Raw genomic sequence first — 21,191 nt, forward strand, 5'->3', positions numbered from 1 at the left:
ATAAAATTAATATAAATTCCTTGTTGAAATTTCCTTGGGCCTGTGTAGCCTGTGGGCCCCATGTAGCCTGCTTCCTATTTTACTGGATCACATTATGCTCATTAAGTATTATCTCTGGCTACTTCTACAATACAAGAGCAAAAGTGAGTAGTTGAGACAGGGACTATATGGCCCACAAAGCCTAAAATGTTTACTCCGTGGCCTTTTAGGGAAAAAGTCTGCCAATCCCTGTTCTAGAACTGCTCTAAACAAGTCACATGTGGCTATTGAGCACTCGATATTATGGCTAGTTCAAACTGAGATGTGCTGTAATGTAAAATACATTTTAAATTTCAAAGACTTAGTGTGAAAAAAGAAACTTAATATCTCATTAATAATGTGTTTTGCCTCTATTTGAAATTATCATACTACTTGGAACCTATTACATCAAATACAACATACCATTAAAAATAATTTCAACTGCTCCTTTTTACTTATTTTAATGTCACTATTAGAAAATTTAAAATTTCACACCTGGCTCACATTGTATTTCTACTAGACAACACAACTCTATAATAAACTCAAACAGTCATGTCATTCTTTGAGGAAATAATCTTTCCTCTTCCCCCTAAATTGGGACCTCTAAAACAAACATACTTACAGTGCATTTACTAGTATCATCATCATCCTTTTCTTCATAGTAGAAGTAGACAAAAGGGATCCAGAAGAACACGCAGAATAATATAACAGAATATAAGGCTGTGGAAAGAAATAATAGACTGAGTTCTACAGAATACATTTGAACTTAATAATTGTCATACATATATTCTTATGTGTGTGTATATTAACATACATATTAACTTAATCAAATTCACATTTACATACCAAATTTGCTCCCCCATCTGATCTTTAGACCTGTAACTCTATGTAAACTCTATGTTTACATATATACATATTGGATATATGTAATATCCAAATCAGCCTTTTCTGACCCCTGTCCCAAGAAATCAATAGCACCATCACAATTCAAATTAACTATGGGTCAATTTTCAGCAATAATAATGATAATAACTGTGCCTATAACAAGTGTGACGGCTAACATTTGAGCTCTTACTATGTACTCACCACAGTGCTAAGAACTTCCTATGAACCACCTCATTTAAGGGAATGTTAACTTTTATATTCCTTCCAACTTAAAATCAAGTAAAGTTGACAAAACATTTGCCAGTCACTCAAGTTAAAGAAACAGCTATAATTGATACTGTTCTTTTGGTACAAATAATTTCCTCAATCTAAGTTTAAAATATGGAGTGTTATAAAACTGATCTTATACAAATCAAAACTGAGAGAAGTTAAGAATGGTAAAACAGTAAAATCAGATTCAAAGTTAACAGATACAAATTACTATTTATCTGCTTTAAAATAATACTAAAGATACTCTGACCCAGTAGCCAAAGTATTTTTTTAATTCAATCTAAAACTTAAAATTTGAACAGCCAAAGTATATTTAACAACAAAAACAACATAAACAACTTTTAGAGGCTTCATAAACCTAAGAAACGTGTTTTTAAAATTTTCTGTGAATTTACACTTATTTGCATGTACATAAGTTCACGGAAAGAGGGACAATATAATTATATAAGACAATCACAGGATAATAATCATTATACTCCTTTGTAAAAAAAAAAAAAAAAGGATTTGTTAGTAATGTATAATATAACCTCAATTACTTTACCGTTGGAAGGAATGATTATATAAGTTATAGAATTTTTAAACATGATCTTAATACTTGCTAGCACTATCTCATTTATCTGGAGGCCACTTATGAAACAGCCCCATGAAATGCAGCATAGCTATAAAACTCAGCAAACAGCCCTAAATAATCAATGGAAAAGTAAAAGCTAATTTTTATTGAGCAATCATAAAATAACTGTCAGCAAACTAAATTTGGGCACTACAGATGTTTAGTGAAATATATGCAGTCTTGCCGCTCTGGAAAACAGTGTGGAGGTTCCTCAAAAAATTAAAAATAGACCTACCCTATGACCCAGCCATAGCACTGCTAGGAATTTACCCAAGCGATATAGGAGTGCTGATGCACAGGGGCACTTGTACCCCAATGTTTATAGCAGCACTTTCAACAATAGCCAAACTATGAAAACAGCCTAAATGTCCATCAACTGATGAATGGATAAAGAAATTGTGGTTTATATACACAATGGAATACTACTTGACAATGAGAAAGAATGAAATATGGCCTTTTGTAGCAACGTGGATGGAACTGGAGAGTGTTAGGCTAAGTGAAATAAGTCACACAGAGAAAGACAGATACCATATGTTTTCACTCTTATGTGGATCCTGAGAAACTTAACAGAAGACTATGGGGGAAGGGGAGAGAAAAAAAAAGTTAGAGAGGGAGGGAGTCAAACCATAGGAGGCTCTTGAAAACTGAGAACAATCTGAGGGTTGATGGGGGGTGGGTGATGGGTATTAAGGAGAGCACCTGTTGGGATGAGCACTGGGTATTATATGGAAACCAATTTAACAATAAATTCATATTAAAAAAAAGAAATATATGCAGTCCTTTAATATTATGAGAAACTATTAATGGCAGTAACTCTTTAAGGGTAATGAACACTGGTGTTTCTATCACAAGACTGAGAATACAGTTAACCCCTGAATAATGTGGGGATTGAGGCACACTCCCTGCAGAGATGAAAATCTGCATATAACTTTTGGCTCCCCTAAATCTTAACTAATAGCCTACTCTTGACTGGAAGCCTTACTGGTAACATAAACAGTCAATTAACACACAGTTTATATGTTACATGTATTATACAACACATTCTTACAATAACACCAGCTAGAGAAAAGAAAATGGTATTAAAATCATAAGGAAGAGAAAATACATTTATAGTACTGTACGGATTTATCAGAAAATATCCACATTAAGTGTAACTAACAGTTCAAACCTGTGTTGGTCAACAATCAGCTGTAGTTATTATTAATATTTCTATTATAAATCTAACAGCCAATGGAAATAACACATATTCCAAATGTAACCAAAATAAGTATTCTAAAAACTTTAAAAAAGTAAAAATAAAAGGGACACAACTACAAATCACACTAAATACTATTCTAATAATTATGATTAAAATAATCAAATAGGGACACCTGGGTGGATCAGTCCGTTAAGTGTTTGGACTCTTGATTTCGGCTCAGGTCATGATATCATGGTTATTGAGATTGAGCCCCTTTTTGAGTTCTGCCCTAATAGCTCAAAGAATCTGCTTGGGATTCTCTCTCTCCCTCTCTCTGCCCCTGCCCCACTCAAATGCTCAGGTGCATACACTATCTCAAAATATAAATAAATAATCAATTAATCAAATAACTTACATAGAATAGGAGGAACCCTAAATTAGCATAACAGAGTTTAGTGGGCTGATAGCCACATCCCCCAAATTTTCATAAATTAACAGGTGCCATAAGGCTTGGCTTCACTCTCAGCATGTTGCTTATGTCTACTACTTGGTGGCTTATGCCTTTAGGTAGCCAAACAGCCTATGGCTATTTCATAAACATTACTTGTATTCCTGAATCCCTGTGATCAATGATCTTGTAGCTACATAAGTTAACATCGTATTCAATTAGCATAACAAACTATAAAATTAATTCCTATAACTGATTAAAATACAAATAACCCATTTTTTAAAACGGACAAAAGACAGACACTTCACCATGGAAGATATACAAAATGGCCAACAAGCACACTTTAAAAGGCCCTCATCGTTAGTCATCAAGAAGATGTCAATTAAACCGACAATGAGATACACATACCCAAAAGAACAGCTAAAATTCAACTGACAATACCAAGTGCTGCCAAGAATGTAAAGCAACTGACATTCTCATACTTTGCTAGAGGCAGGGTACAGTGGCCCAACACTACAGAAAACCGTTTAGTAGTTTCTTACCAGGTTAAACTTACAACTACCACGTGATCCAGCAAGTCTATTCCTCTCTCAATGAAGAGCAGCAAAATATGCACAAAGTGTTTCTGCCCAGAGAAGCCTGCTGAGGTTACAGAGTCCAGGGCTTTTACTGGGGACTTGTAAAACAGGCACAATACAAAGTACATCCAAGCATTGGGTTCACAGGAGTTAGTCCAGGGTCAGCCACACAAGCAGGCCTTCCTGAAGGTAGGCGATAACTGAACAGACTCAGGTGAACAACAAAAGTGTTCTCAGCAACATTATTCACAGTGGCCAAAAACTGGAAACGATCCAAGTGTCCATCAACAGGTAAACAGATAAACAAACTAAGTGGTATTATATTTAAACAAATGACTAGTATATAGTAACAAAAAAGAACAAACTACGGATACACACAAGGAATAAAACAAGCCCAGACACAAGAGTACATTTTTTGTGACTGAACTTAAGGAAGTTCTAAAACTGGAAAACTAATTTATTGCAACACAAGTCAAAAAAGTGGTTGTGGTAGCTACTGACTGTAAAGAGACATGAAGATGTACAGCAACTAAAATCTGCATATGTTGCTGACAGGAACATCCCAAAAGAGACAGTTTCTAGGAATCAACACCTGAAGGAAGGAAGTGGGGAAGAGACACACTTCCGAGAAGATTCTATAATATCCCTTCAGCAGTCTGTGATTCAAAATACATGTAGAACAACTGCTCTAAATCTTTGCTTTGCTAACACCACACTCTAAATCAACTATCTTCTGACTATTCTTTTTCAGTGTCCTTCATAAAGATCCCTTCCTTTAGTCCATAAATGTTAATCTGTAAAGAAAAAAAAAAAACTAACATTTTTATGTGTTTCAGATTAGTTCCCTAATGTCCAGGTGAGTTTATATACCTGTAAATAAAAAAAAAAGTTGCTGCTACCACTATCATGAAACAGAGAAATTGCTTCTTTTAAAGTTCTACTTCAAACTGATAATTATATACAAAGGAAAATTATTCTTAACAGTGATGACACTCTGATATCCTTACATCTTTATAAAGTGTGCTTTAATTTGTAAATGTTTTTGTTAAAAGACTGCTACTATCAAGTAAAAGATAAACAGACTGGTTTAATAGTCCCACTAACATCAAAGAAAACATTAACAAATTTTAGAACCTCATGTCCACAAAAATTGGCAAGAATTAAACTCATAAAACAAATTCTTTTTTAAAAAACTTAGCAAGAAAGCAGCAAAAACAAATGAACAGAGAGCAATCATGTCATGTCCATCTTAAAAGGATATGGACAAAAACTGGGTCAAAGAATATATGATAATTGTTACGATCATTTCATATACACAAAGCAGACAATCTACCTTTTAAAAAAAGTCTATCATTAAATTGCAACTCACAGGAAAATGAATTTGGATAAATTAGGCTTTTTTTTTTTTTTAGTTCATTTATTTTGAAAAAGAGAGAGGGAGAGTATGCAAGCAGGGAAGGAGCAGAGACAGAGTGGGAGAGAAAGAATCCCAAGCAGGCCCCATGCTGTCAGTCCAAAGCCAACATGGGGCTCGAGCCCATGAACCATGAGATCATGACCTGAAGTGAAATCAAGAGTCAGACGCTTTAACTAACTGAGTCACCCAAGTGCCCCAACTGGGATAAATTAGGCTTTTGAATTTTTAGACATTCTTTGTTCCTCCTAACTACCGATGAAAACACTAAAACAAAGGATAATTTAGTCAATATTGTGAGATATAATTAATCATTACTACAAAGCATTTTGTTTTAGAGGGTCAAAGTATAAAGATATTCTGGGAATTCTAAAAGCCTTCTAAAATTATCCCATTTACCCAGCTGAAAGAATCCGGGGTCAGGACTGCTAGCTGCATATCCAAATACTCATTTTCATTTCAGCTGCTGTGCCCCTTTTTGTCCTTCCCCTTTTCTCCAGCTTCCTGCCTGAAATGGATACATGACAACTTAAACTCCAGCCATCATTTTGGACTTTGGTAACTATATAAGATGGAAATCATGTACTAAGGATGGAGAGCAGAGGAAAAAAAAAACAAAAAAAACCCACAAGCTTACGACCCTCATGATGCCATAGTACTGCCATATGATCCCTGAATAGCCCATTTCCAGACTTATTTTAAATGAGACTAAAAAAAAATAAAGTAAAATAAGGACAACACTATACTATATATGCCATGTATTTCCAATCTGTTAAACAGCAGACAGGTGTAAGCCCTAAAACAGAATATGACACGAGGAATAGGAGAACCCAAACATTCACTCCTGAACTTTCCAGAGCTGTTGGTAGCCTGTGAGTCATGAGTGTAACAGATCTCAATTAACTTTTACCACTGAACATGCTAGCATCATGAGATGCCCCAGAATCCCCTGGGTTTTAGATATACCTCTTGCCTTCACTGTGTAGCAGCAACTCTATTTCCCCTAATAACCAGCATCAATCATTCCAGCCAACATGGTAACTATTATTGCCTGTTCATTTCAATAGAATAAGGAAACCAAATGGTTAGGTGGAAGTAATACCTCTAATTCAATGTAACTATTGTTTCATCCTTACTAGAAGTGCTTCCATCTGGCTATTAAGAATTCTAACCAGCAGAACTCAGTTACTAGAAACAAGTTTTGTGACTAGGTCATTAGAAATAATTGTACAAACTACCACACTCACTTCTATCCCTTAGTTATTAAAGATGGGTACAGATTATGGGACAGAGTCCCATGTAATGCTCACTGGTCCATAGCATTCTCTAAAATAATAATAATAGTAATAATAAAAACAATTCTCAGTTCATTTTATGAAGCTAGCAGGGTTTTCATATGCAAACCTGACAAGAATAATAAGATACAGGAAATTTATAAACCAGTCTCACCTCTCAATTTTTAAGAGAATCCCAAATAAGGTAACAGCAAAACAAGCCCAACAAAAGATTTAAAAACCAAAAAAGCCACCATCATGACCAATCAAGGTTTATCCTAGGAGTGCAAAGTTGGTTGAAGAATAATTTACCTATGTAATACATTACTTAAAAGATTAAAAAAAAAAAAAAAAAAAAAAAAAAAACCACCTCACATGATTATCTCCTCTGATAAAATGTATTCAACTCAAATATCTAATGAGTATGTTCCAGTCATCATTATAGGGTTCATGAATATGGCTAAATCAAAGCTCAGAAGTCCCTACTTTCATAAGAAAGATGGGGGGAGTGGAACTCAGTGGGAGGAAAAATAAAATATTTGGAATCACTGTGTGAACAGCTCAGACCACATTAAAAAAATGTCTTAAAACGGTTAGAAAAACACAAACAACCTAACTTTAAAAAAGGTAACTCAAATAGAAAATTGAAAAAGCCAATAAATTTTTTAAAAACATGCAATTTCTTTTTCAAAATAAGAGAAATGAAGATTAAGGACCTATCATTTCACACTTGCCACACTGGCAAAAACTAAAAATACATAGCAGTATCCAAGTTTGGCATAGAGAACACCTGAAACTAATGTAACATTGTGTGTCAACTATACTCCAAAAAAAGTACACTATGGATTCTGAAACTATAGCCACAGTCTCGCCGTTCCATATTATCCAAATAATATTAGTCTTGTCAGTAGTATTTAAAAAAATGTTTTTAATGTTTATTCATTTTTCGAGAGACAGAGAGAGACAGAGCATGAGAGGGAAAGGGGCAGAGAGAGGGAGACACAGCATCCAGAGCAGGCTCCAGGCTCTGAGCTGTCAGCACACAGCCCGACGTGGGCCTCAAACTCATTAACTAGGAGATCATGACCTAAGCCAAAGTCAGATGCTCAACTGACTGAGCCACCCAGGTACCCCTTGTCAGTAGTATTTTATAGCAATATTTTAATCTCAGGTTACAGTTTCCTTGCTATTCCAAGAACTCAGATAATGCATGAACACTTTTTTTTAAATGTTTATTTATTTTTGAAAGAGAGAAAGAGAGAAAGTGTAAGGGAGAGGGAGAGAGAGGGGGAGGGAGGGAGAGGGGAAGAGAGAGAGAGAGAGAGAGAGAGAGAAAGAGAGAGAAAGAGGGAGAAAGTGAATGAACGGGGGAGGGGTAGACAGAGAGGGAGACAGAATCCAAAGCAAGTTCCAGGCTCTGAGCAGTCAGCACAGAGCCCAACACGGGGCTCCAACTCATGAGCCATGAGATCAAGACCTGAGCTGAAGTCAGACACTTAACCAACTGAGCCACCCAGGTGCCCCAATACATGAACACTTTTAAATGTTCTTTTTCTACCCTTCATTTTGAAGGTAGTATATACTCATTTTGGTAATCTTGCAAAATAAAAATATACACACAAAATAAAACAGTTACACATAATTCAACTACCTAAATGCCACCTAATTTAACCTTTGGGATGTTTTCTTTTAGTTGTTGATTGCACACACAGCTTTTATTTTTATTTTCTATATAACTGTAATAGATCGGGCCAGGGGCCAGGAAACTACAGCCTATAGGCCAAATCTGGCCCACCACCTGCTTTTGTAAATAATGTTCTATTGGAATATAACAGCAAAAACAAAAACACCAACTTTAGGATACAGAGCAATTGGAAGGATCACACCCTTTTCATGGGAATTAAAGTGGTATAAATACTGAGGAAAATAATTTGTCATTATTTAGAATGTTCAAGATGCACATAACTTATGGTCCATCAATTTTATGTATGTATTTGGCACATATGCAACAGGAAACGTGTACAAACATGTTCCTCACACAGTTTTTAGTAGCAAAAAATCCAAATGTCCAGACTGATTACCATGTGTTATATTCATACACAATAAACTACACTTTATGCAAGAACACGTAAGAATCTCAGAAACATAAGGCTGAATGAAAACAAGTAATTTCGTATAAAGTTCAAAATGTAAAACCAAAGATACAGCATGGCAGATACAGCAAGGCAAAGCAAGGGATTAACAGACTAAAAAAGTCAGAATAGTGATTACTTCTAAGGGGGTTGGAGGAGAGATGGCACCAGGGAAAGGCACACAAGGGACTTCAAACTTTATATGTTACATGCTTAATAAATATTTTGCAAGTATAAAAGTATTATATGTTGACTAAACATCAAATCTGTCAATATTTGCAACACTGCTATGTCAGCTGCATCTGGATTCTTGACCCAGAGAAACTGTGAGATAATGTTTGTTTTAAACTGTTAAATTTGGGTGTGATTTGGTACACACAACAGGTAACTACTACTGCTGTTAATAGTAACTCACTGATTCAAACAGCAAGGAGCATGATCTGACAGTATACAACTCAGAGAACAAAACTGTTCATAGGCTTTAACTTAGAATATGTAGTCTGAAGAATAGTCATTTTCCTTAAGAGGTTTTTTGGTTTTTTTTTTTGGTTGTTTGTTTCCTCTACTATTTCCACTTGGAAACAAATCCTTAGGACACTAAGTCTCATGGAGTCATTATCCAGAGAATGTCTTGAGCAAATGTAATCCAAAGCCATTTAGAAAACTCCCCCAATGATTAAGAATACAGTCTTTTAAGAAGGGGGAAGGAAAGCACAACTATCTCATCAAGAACTTCACAAAACTGAATCAAAAAAAAAAAAAAAAGTCCTCCAATTTAGTCTCAGTCCATCTTACCTAGAAAAGCAATTTAGAGATGTTTCCACAACAATAAAGAATCAAAAAGATGTGGGGCGCCTGGGTGGCTCAGGTTAAGCGTCTAACTTCAGCTCAGGTCACGATCTCATGATTCGTGAGTTCAAGCCCCACATCGGGCTCTGTGCTGACAGCGCGGAGCCCGGAGCCTGCTTCAGATTCTGTCTTCCTCTCTCTCTGCCCCTCCCCCGCTCCCCCTCTGTCTCTGTTTCTGTTTCAAAAATAAATAAACCTTAAAAAAATATTTTAAAACAAAGAATCAAAAAGATGTAAATCTGATGAGATGTTAGGTCAATTCTTCTAATTTTCCCGTATCATTGCACAGAGGTTTACTTTCCTTGCTCTCTTAGCTGATGTGAATTAAAACAACAACAGATACCAGATACCACATGTCTCATACTCCTCATACCATGAAGTAGATACTACTTTATCACCACTTCACAAGTGGAGTAGTCATAAAGAAGTTAAATGACTTCAAGGTCCCACAGTACTCATCTCAAACTAAGACACTAGGAGGTTGTAAACCCTACGTTCAAAATGCATAGTAAAGACTCCAGGTACAACTTTTCAGGATTTAACCAACAGGGAGTAACGAAAAACTTCATAAAAGCCCTCTTAAGTGCTCTTAAGGCATGGCATAGAAAAGGCATGGCATAGAAATAGGAGTTTGAAAGTTTCTTGGTCCATCTTATTCTTCCTTAGTTCTGTAACTTAACCTCATCCAAATATGCATACATCTATTTTCACTAGAGAAACACTGAAGAGCAAAAAGAACTTATTATAACACCTAATAATCTAGGATTCTTTGAATAAGAGCATTCGTATGGTGGACAACAATGCAGTAAATGCTTTTTAAAAAAAATACAGATACACTAGATCCTCAAACCAGTAGTATTTGAAACAGCCCCAAACTATGGCCAACAGGCACATGAAAAGATGCTCAACGTCACTCCTCATCAGGGAAATACAAATCAAAACCACACTCAGATATCACCTCACGCCAATCAGAGTGGCCAAAATGAACAAATCAGGAGACTATAGATGCTGGCGAGGATGTGGAGAAACGGGAACCCTCTTGCACTGTTGGTGAGAATGCAAACCGGTGCAGCTGCTCTGGAAAACAGTGTGGAGGTTCCTCAAAAAATTAAAAATAGATCTACCCTATGACCCAGCGATAGCACTGCTAGGAATTTACCCAAGGGTTACAGAAGTGCTGATGCATAGGGGCACTTGTACCCCAAAGTTTATAGCAGCACTCTCAACAATAGCCAAATTATGGAAAGAGCCTAAATGTCCATCAACTGATGAATGGATAAAGAAATTGTGGTTTATATACACAATGGAATACTACGTGGCAATGAGAAAGAATGAAATATGGCCCTTTGTAGCAATGTGGATGGAACTGCAGAGTGTTATGCTAAGTGAAATAAGCCATACAGAGAAAGAGAGATACCATATGTTCTCACTCTTAGGTGGATCCTGAGAGACTTAACAGAAACCCATGGGGGAGGGGAAGGAAAAAAAAAAAAGGAGGTTAGAGTGGGAGAGAGCCAAAACATAAGAGACTCTTAAAAACTGGGAACTAACTGAGGGTTGATGGGGGGTGGGAGGGAGGAGAGGGTGGGTGATGGGTATTAAGGAGGGCACCTTTTGGGATGAGCACTGGGTGTTGTATGGAAACCAATTTGACAATAAACTTCATATATTGAAAAAAAAAAAAAAGAAACAGCCCAAAACTGAACTCAACTGATCATGAATTTCAAAATAAACAAGCTATGATATGTTAATACAATGGAATATTTATAGCAATGACAATCAACAAAGTACTGTTACCTGCAATAATACAGATGAATCTCAAATACAATGCTAAACACTAAAGAAACAAAACAGAAAACAATATATACTATATAATTCAATTTACATCTACACAAAAAATGACAGCCCAAGAATCAGTGTCAGAAGAAGGAAGGGTCTCTAGGATAAAGTGATAGGACAATTACAGAAGGGCTGAACACACCAGTCTTGAATAATTCCCGCTTTTGGTTTGGGTTCTATTGCTACAACCCCTGAATGCATACAAAATCAAAACAAAAAGTTAGAGAAACTATTAAGTAAAATGAAAATTCACTTAAAAGAAATTAAGGAAACAATCACAAAATCAAAAGGCAACCAACGGAATGGGAAAAGATATATGCAAATAACATATCAGATAAAGGATTAGTATCTAAAATCTATAAAGAACTTACCAAACTCAACATACGAAAAACAAATAATCCAGTGAAGAAATGGGCAGAAGACATGAATAGATGCTTTTCCAAAGAAGACATCCAGATGGTCAACAGACACATGAAAAAATGCTCAACGTCACTCCTCATCAGGGAAATACAAATCAAAACCACACTGAGATACCACCTCACACCGGTCAGAGTGGTTAAAATTAACAACCCAGGAAATAACAGATGCTGGTGAGGATGTGGAGAAACAGGAACCCTCTTGCACTGTGAGTGGGAATGCAAACTGGTGCAGCCACTCTGGAAAACAGTGTTGAGGTTCCTCAAAAAATTAAAAATAGAACTACCCTATGACCCAGGAATGGCACTACTAGGAATTTATCCAAGGGATACAGGAGTGCTGATGCATAGGGGCACGTGTACCCCAATGCTTATAGCAGCACTTTCAACAATAGCCAAATTAAGGAATGAGCCTAAATGCCCATTAACTGATGAATGCATAAAGAAGATGTGGTTTATATATACAATGGAATACTACTTGGCAATGAGAAAGAATGAAATCATGCCATTTGCAACAATGTGGATGGAACTGGAAGGTATTATGCTGAGTGAAATAAGTCAGTCAGAGAAGGACAGATATCATATGTTTTCACTCATATGTGGATCTTGAGAAACTGAACAGAAGACCATGGGGAAGGGAATGGGAAAAAAATAGTTACAGAGAGGGAGGGAGGCAAACCATAAGAGATTCTTAAATACAGAGAACAAACTGAAGGTGGAAGCGGGCGGTGGAGGAGAGGGAAAAATGGGTGATGGGCATTGAGGAGGGCACTTGTTGGGATGAGCACTGTTGCATGTAAGTGATGAACCATGGGATTCTACCCCAAAAACCAAGAGCACACTTTACACACTGTATGTTAGCCAATTTGACAATAAATTGTATTTTAAAAAACTAAAAAATTTTTTAAAAATTAAAAATTTTAAAAAAGAAATTAAAAGAAAGTAGTGAAAGTGTTAAAACTAAAAATTTCAAGAATGGTTAGAGAAAACATTATAGTAAGCTTTACAATAAATTAAAATTAATACAATGTAAAAATTTAAAGATTAAAATAAATTTGAAATGTAAAAATAGAACTCAGATAAAAAGCCTAAACACATACATGAGATAAAAACTTGAACAGGTTCAAACATGAGATTAAAACAGAAGTGAAACAAAAATGTCAGACAAGAGCAGTTTTTTAAAAGAAAATATCAAAGAAGTTTAAAGATATAAATCAAGAAATAAAAACATTCAAAAAGGAAAAAAGGACTGAATCCTGAATGTTTCTAGGATAAACAATAGCCTCATATGAGGGGGTCTCTTCTAAGTACAGAATCCCTATGAGTATAGGGCAAAAGAGCAGAAATAAACAACTTTACTCTCTCATCCTTCAACAAGCTCCAGGAGACTCCTTTGCAGGCAGCTTCAGGTACCTGAGGACTGTTAATAACCAATCAATAGCTAGGGGAGAACAAGCAGGTAGAAGCAGCAGCTAGTTGGCCTGAATCTCCAGGAAAAAAATACCCAAAGTTCCATTAATATAACAGAAGTATCTCAAAAATACGGTTTCCAGACCCTAGGATTAGCACGGATCATTTCAGGGTATGCAAATATGAAAATTATTTTCATAATATCAAAATGTCATTAGCCATTCCACTAACAGCTACTATTTTTTTATTTATTTTGAGAGAGAGAGAGAGAGAGAGAGAGAGAGAGCAGGGGAGGGGTGAGAGAGAGAGGGAGAGAGAGAATCCCAAGGGGGCTCCATACTGTCAGCACAAAACCCCACATGGGGCTTGAACTCACGAACTGTGAGACCATGACCTGAGCCGAAATCAAGAGTCAGTCACTTAGTCAACTGAGCCACCAGGCACCCCATAGTTATTATATTTTTTGTCACCAACCAATCACCAGTGGGGAAAACTTTTATTTAGGGAAGTCCCTTTTGACGCGGTAATAATTCCATTAGATGTCTACCTTTGAGTACCCACCTTTTTAATATCCTGTGAGAAGAGAGGTGCACATAAATTGCCCTTGTGAGAAGCACTCTGGTATTTCACTTGTGAGCTACACTAGGCACTTTTTTTCAAAGAACACCATTTTTCTTGAAAGAACAACTGACAGACAAGCAGTAGTTATCCAGGCTTGAGTATTAGATGGACTTTCTCAAAAATGAATAAAGTGGCCTTGTCACTTCAAAGAAAATAAGTAATAGTATTGCTGCCCAATAAAACCTAAGTTTTCAAAAGAAAATTAAGATTTTTGGAAAACTTGAATCCACCACCTTGAGTTTTACAACTTTCCAATACATAAACACTTTTCTGATAAGAGCATTGGTGACATTAATGGAACACCAACGTAAACCAGACTCATTCTGGGTGTAATCTAGCATTCCGTATTATTTAAAAGATCCCAGATGATTTTTGGAGCTGCCCTGGGGGTTCAGTGCTATGAAGAATTCCCACAGGTAACATCCTCAGAACCATTTATTAAAAGGCAGCTCATTTAATGCCACAAAGCTCCAGCTTTAGGTTATGCCACTCACTAACAAGGTGATCTTTAATATCGCTAAATATCAATTTCTCCATCTGTAAAAGATAGAAAATACTTCCCAAAAAATGACATTCATGAAAATTAAGTAAAACGTTGAATATGAAAGTCTCATACAGTTCTTGGCAAGGTTAGACAATGAAAACATGTTGATATGTTAGAAGAAATTAGATGAACTGTGGAATCTCACAGAATGGATACATAAAAATAGTTCTTTGGATAATATCTAGCATTTCTGGAGAAACAGGTGGGCTTGGGAATAGTAACTATTTCAGAAGCTATACAATCCTTTAGGCTCCCGGCGGTAGGTCACCATCTAAGTAAAAGCCAAGAGCCTATTAGCCATAGCTAAGGTGGATATGACTAACTTCATGCCAAAAACGATTAATATTAGTCTTGCTTTGAATCCACAGTCATCAAGAAATCTTCTATCATTATTTGGCTTCTCATGCAAATTTCTTCCCTAGGTCAGTATCTCACCTATACTATCCCAAGGTAGTTATGTTTCCAACTATAACTCAAGTTCTGCCAAAAATCAAACCCTTTATCCTTAAGTCCTCTACTGTTTGTAATGATTAACTTATCTCCCATGCTATGCATTTAAAATAGTAGGGACATATTTCCTTAGGAGAATTGAGAAAAATACACACTAAAATCATTTTAGGTAGATTAATTCTCTCCATAAAACAACTGAAAGGGCTTCATTAACATGTTCATTCAATTAACATTCCTGTATAAAAGTCTTTGTAACCTTGGTTACAATGGATTAATCTGGTAGCCTCTAAGTTCAATGATAAAATATGGCTCTTCAACTTGGACTGCACCAAGATAAAAGTTGCCTTATCTTGTCATGTGCTCTATTGCACAAATACACTTTAGTGTCACATAGAAGAGAGGCTCCCTTCCCCCAAAACTTTTTTGAAGTGATTTATATACATCCTACCAAAATCTGTACTGAAAAGATAACATTCTGTTTAATACAGCACCATTTCGAAGGTTCTAACAGGTCAAATTTATATTTTATGATTTACATTTAATGTATTCATCAGAAATAATGAATTCTACATTAAAATACCACAAAATATTTCTAAAATACATGCCAGAGGGATAGAATTACATGGGTTCTGAAGATTTTAGATCAGGAGAAAAGGCAAAGGCAGAGCCAAAGCAACTAAGTTAAAATTCAATGAAACCCTTGAAAAAATTATCCCACCAAAAGAAACTGCTATGTTTTTTCAGTTTCCAATTTAGTGTCCTGCTGAATTCTTATTCAACATATTGATTCATTGCTGAAAAAAATTGGCATTCCTTCCTTAAATCAGCATTAATATGTTTATAAAAACACAAGTCTTATGTATATCCAGAGAGAACATCTGGGAAACATTTAGGTGCTTATAATAAGCTTTTATAATTGAACATTCGGGAAGGAAGAGAGAGGAAAGACCCAATCAACCAGAATCCCTTGGATTAAACTGGATCAGTATAGCACAATAAAGTTGATGCTACAAACTCTCCAGTGTACCCTCTACTAGTGTCAATGCTTAGAAAAAAATGTCTAGAAAACAGAGATTTTTTTAACTCAAGAGCGCAACTGGGAAACTGGTAATGTTAACAAAGGACAAGACTTGAGATTTAAAGTAACTTGACTGAAACTCTAAAGAGACATATAAATAAACCCAAATGAAGCAGAGTAGGTTAAAAGTTCCCAGATTAGGGGAATGAATGCTGTATTACTTACTCCTGGTGTTGAAACAATAATCACAAAAGTGATAGCAAAATGTTTACACATAGCTTAATTCTACATTTTGGTTAGCAGCCCAAATAGGAAATGAAACTGAGATACTTACTATAGTAACCATATAATACAGTGTCCTCAATCTGTCTGCTGACATTAGCATTAGCCCAGTCCTGGGATAAAAAGGAAATAGAAATATTAATGAAACATCCATTTGTGTAACAATTACAATTAGGTTTTAATATAACTGAATGTCACTTATAAATACATCATCAACTAAACAAGTATGGCCTGTGCCTTCAATAATTAATTAAGAGACAGATAAGTAAACAAACTTCAACAGGCAAATGCTCAGATGACAACATAGTTCTAGGGAAACACATAAACAGGAGCCACCAAACTCAGCCTAAAGATCAGGGATGGCTTCCCAAAATGATTCTAACCCAAAAAATGAAGAAAGAAAGGTCGTTCTCAGAAAATAGGAGAAAAAAAAAAAAAACAGTAGGAAGTACAGAAGATGGGAGGAACATACCTGAAAGTTTGAAAAAACTACAAGAAGCTAAATATATAGTTTCATTAGAGCCTTTGGAAAGCTAAGAAAAAGCAGGTGGAGCAAGGGAGGGAAAGAGCCAGGTTTAAGGGACTATGAGTCATGCTAAGTATTTTGGACTTTGTCCTAAGGAAAACAGAAAATAGTGACGAATTATTATACAGAGAGTGAAATACGATTGAATTTTAGAAAGAAGATATTTGAGTACAATATACATTTTTTAAAAATACCTAAAAAAAAGTCAATCTAAACTTCTTTGCCTTCATCCCACACAAGTGTTCTTTAAATTAGTAATTTAAATGTAGTAATTTAACTTAGAAAATAATTCAAATTAATCTTTTCAAATAAAAAAATCTGTATACTAATGAATCAGAACTAAATGCAAATCTTTTTATTAAATGTCCTAAACTTTATGCATATGAAAAATTAAATGTGGAGAGTCTAAGTGACTACTGCTATTAAGTAGTAAGGCTCAAATTGGTATCAAAGGTCATTTCTTTTCTATAAACACTTTAAGAGCTCAAGTGGTATCAACATCCCACTATACTGGCTCTTAAGGAAGGGTATCAGCATTTAAAGTTCCTTCTAAAATAATTTAGGTTTTTCTTTTTTTTTTTCTTTTTCACCTACAAACACTTTGAACAATGAACATCTATGAATTTCTTGCTGACAAATTGGTAAAAGAACAAAAATGTGGAAAATCCAAATTTAGCACCACAAAAGCAAAACCTTGACACACAAAGCAGAATAAAAATAGTATTTTTCCAATAGCAATAAAGACTATAAAAAATTTAATAGGTTAAATACAAATGTTATATTATACAAAGAAAATTAACTTGATTATAGAACTTTTTAAAGATCTAAATAAATGACAGTCACATGTTCCCACACGAAAAGATTATAAATACCAAATCCCTCCAAATTAATCTATAAAAACTATATATACTGCCAATCCAAATCCCAATATACTAGGAGGTGGAGTATTTTGACATGCTGATTAAAAAAATCATCTGAAAAACACAGGCAAGAGCTAGGAAATTTTTCGAAAAAGATCAACAATGAGGAATTTACCCAATTATGAGATTTTATTAATAAAACATAAAAATCGGGGCGCCTGGGTGGCTCAGTCGGTTAAGCAGCCGACTTCGGCACAGGTCATGATCTCACGGTCCGTGAGTTCAAGCCCCGCGTCGGGCTCTGTGCTGACAGCTTGGAGCCTGGAGCCTGTTTCAGATTCTGTGTCTCCCTCTCTCTGACCCTCCCCCGTTCATGCTCTGTCTCTCTCTGTCTCAAAAATAAATAAGCGTTAAAAAAAAATAAATAAATAAAAATAAATAAAACAAAAAAATCTATTATTATAGTAACTTTCCATTTACCTAGGTGGCAAAATTTAAAACACATTATTAGTGGCAAATGTGGAGACAAAGCCATCTCCTACATGGTAAGTAAAATAGTCTATGATCTAAACATTGTTTGTTGGAATATATCCTAAAAAGATTCACACAAATCAGGACAGGTATCAGTACACAGATATGTTTTAAAGACAAATAGTACTGTCTAATGAATGACCTCAAGAGCTCTTACTGGATTATATGGCAACAAGCTACCAAAATGAAGCCTCCATTTCCCATACAGTAGGAGGAGCTGAACCCCATATTCACAGGACTAAAGGAGCCCAAAGTCTCTAGATGTTCAGCAACTGGAATGTCCAAGCACCTCATGAACAGCTTGTATCAAGCGCACACTACCCGGCACCCAAGTCCATACTGTTTATCTACCTGCAAGGCCATTCTCCTTCTTGCCATATAAGACGAGCGAACAAAAGGAGGAAGAGGTACCTCTGCTAAAGCACCTGCACTTTGGGAAAGGTCATCGTTTTGCAGAATGTCAAGTAGATAAGAACCTGTGTACTTGCTGACCATTCTCTCTGTAATTCCAGCCTGCACCAAATGTTTATTGATTCTTCACTCAAGAGCTCTTTATCCAACAATATTCAGTGTAGTGTTGTTCAAAAAATTAAAAAACAGTAACAACAACTGGAAATAATCTAAATGCCTGAGGAGAAACTGTATAGACATTAAAAACAATGGAATCTATATAAACTAGCATATATAGATATCCATGAGGGGATAGCACAGAACACATTGCAGCTAATAGTTTTAACACATGCAATCTTTGTCTAAAAAATGAAACACCCACACATATACAAAAAAAAAAAAAATTTGCAACAGTGTTTACCACATGGCCATGGCAAAGCACTGGGGAGAATTCTGTTCCATGACTGGAAATTTTTTCAATGATTCAAGTATCCAAATTAATATGTACATAATCAAAACTTCAGCTCCTAACAGTTTCTTCAGCTGTTGTGTATGCACAAAACAGAATTTTAAAAAGATTTCTGAATCCTGAAGATTTTTTGAAATAGAGGATAATTCATCTATCCCTAATACAAACTCCCTTCCAATTTCCAAAATAATCCCACAAGAATTAATGTGGCCATTGAGAATTACTTAAAAGTTAAACTTTAAACAAGACCCCAACCTCAGAAAAAAGTTAAAAGTAGAAAGTATGTTTAGGTAATCTAAAGCCAAAGATTCACTGACATTTAGTACTTTTCATCCTGCAAGGTTCTTTTGTTTAACCAAATCTTATGGCAAGAAGAAAATATTTCTGTTACTATTTTAAAGCTAAAAATATGTGTAAAATATACATCATTCCAGTACTATTAGTGCATATGGCTTTTATACAGTTTTGCCTCCAAGGTATATACTGTCAAAAGAGCTTAGTTTATGAAACCTTCCTTCTTTTACATTTTGAGAACCGCTATGCCCTTGATACATTTTGTAGACCACTGCCTCCCAAGGTAGAGACCAAAAGAAACTACAGAGTCATTGAAGACCCAAGAACTAATACTAGAGAATATTAAAGACCACTTGAGATGAAAGGAAAATAGAAATTCCATAGAACAAAGATATAGTGGATCATGTATGTAAACTTTTCTTTCTATTCTTCAAGATGACACTTTGAAATGATCAGCCCAACCCAAAACTACACAACCCACCTCGATTTTACCTGGTATTCTTACCTTAGGCCAGTAGTTTTTATTCAGGGGTGACTCTGGCTCCCATGGGCATTTGGCAATGGAGACCCAGGGGGTAGAGGGGAGTGTCAGTGTGCTACTGGCATTTGTGTGTAGAAGCAAAGATGTGTTAACTGTCTATGATGCACAGGATAACCCCCACAACAAAGATAAACCAGCACAAAATGTCAATGCCTAAAAAATGCTGACTTGGAGTTCCCTAAAATAATTTGGAGCCGTAAGACAGGAGCTTACTCAACTTACTACCAAATCTAACACCTACCTCCATCTGTATTCAAATGTTAGTCCTTCCTCCAGCCAAGTACCTATAGTCCTATTTATGGCCAATCCTTTCACATTTAGATCTCCAACTCCTCTGCTTTCTCAAGAACACTGTCCCTGCAATGATATCCTATCTTCCCTCTCAAAAATTTCTCCCACTGTACTGAATCCTAAAGTATACCAACTCTGGTAACTTCCATCAAGCACAGAGATAATACGCATAACCACCACAAATAACACCTCTCTTGATCCCACCTCCTAATCCCTTAGAGAACAAAAGTTCTCAAAAAGTTTTCCTCATTCCCTATCACCACTTCCTCACCTCCCATCCAGAGTTAACCCACTCCAACCTGACCACTCATGTGCTCCACTGAAACTATCTTGTTCCTTGCTTACCACTGACCAAAGCCAGCAGTCACTTCTCTACCCCTCTCCCTACACCTCTCAACAACACTTCCAACTCCTACTTGATACCTCCACTTTTATATATACAATAGGCATTTTGAAGGTAATTTGTCCAAAATACAGTTCTATTAACATGACTTAAGGTCATAAACAATCCACCAGGCCTCGTCTTAATCTCAGCTAGTACCGAAGTGCAACACCACAATACCACAAATAGGTCAAACTCATCTCGAGCTTCTGTATTTGCTGTTTCCTCTCCCCACAGGCTTTTCCCTCTGGTTCTTCACCTGACTGGCTTCTCCTTATCCAGGTCTCATCTCAAGTAATCTGTTCCAGCAATCTGGCCTTCCTGTGCCCCTATCTGAATTACCCACAACTTAAACTTTCACATCAATCTATTATATTTCCTCACAGAATGTACCAACATGAAATTCACTTGTTTTGACTGTTTACTGTTGGCCTGATCTTACAGAATGTAAGCTCCATGAAAAGAGCAGCTTCATGTGTTTTATTAATCTCTGTGCTGACAGCTTGGAGCCTGGAACCTGCTTCAGATTCTGTGTCTCCCTCTCCCTGCCCCTCTCCTGCTCGTGCTCTCTCTCTCTCTCTCTCTCTCTCTCTCTCTCTCTCAATCTCAAAGAATAAACAAACATTTAAAAAAAATGTTTTAAATAATAATTTGCATAATTGGAAAGGAAAT

At 35.9% G+C, this 21,191-nt stretch overlaps 1 protein-coding gene across 1 annotated transcript in view; it reads right to left on the reverse strand.

The window, feature by feature from the left end:
- Window positions 1-21,191, reverse strand: part of LMBRD1 (LMBR1 domain containing 1) — a 112,755-nt gene that overhangs the window by 84,424 nt on the left and 7,140 nt on the right. Inside the window, exons 3-4 of the mRNA XM_042939131.1 lie at window positions 16,288-16,348; window positions 641-738 (exon numbers count right to left, since the gene is read on the reverse strand). Of these exons, the coding sequence (XP_042795065.1) occupies window positions 641-738; window positions 16,288-16,348 (159 nt within the window). The remainder of the gene's footprint in view (window positions 1-640; window positions 739-16,287; window positions 16,349-21,191) is intronic.

This window comes from Panthera leo, chromosome B2, assembly GCF_018350215.1.
Source record: "Panthera leo isolate Ple1 chromosome B2, P.leo_Ple1_pat1.1, whole genome shotgun sequence".
Taxonomy (NCBI): domain Eukaryota; kingdom Metazoa; phylum Chordata; class Mammalia; order Carnivora; family Felidae; genus Panthera; species Panthera leo.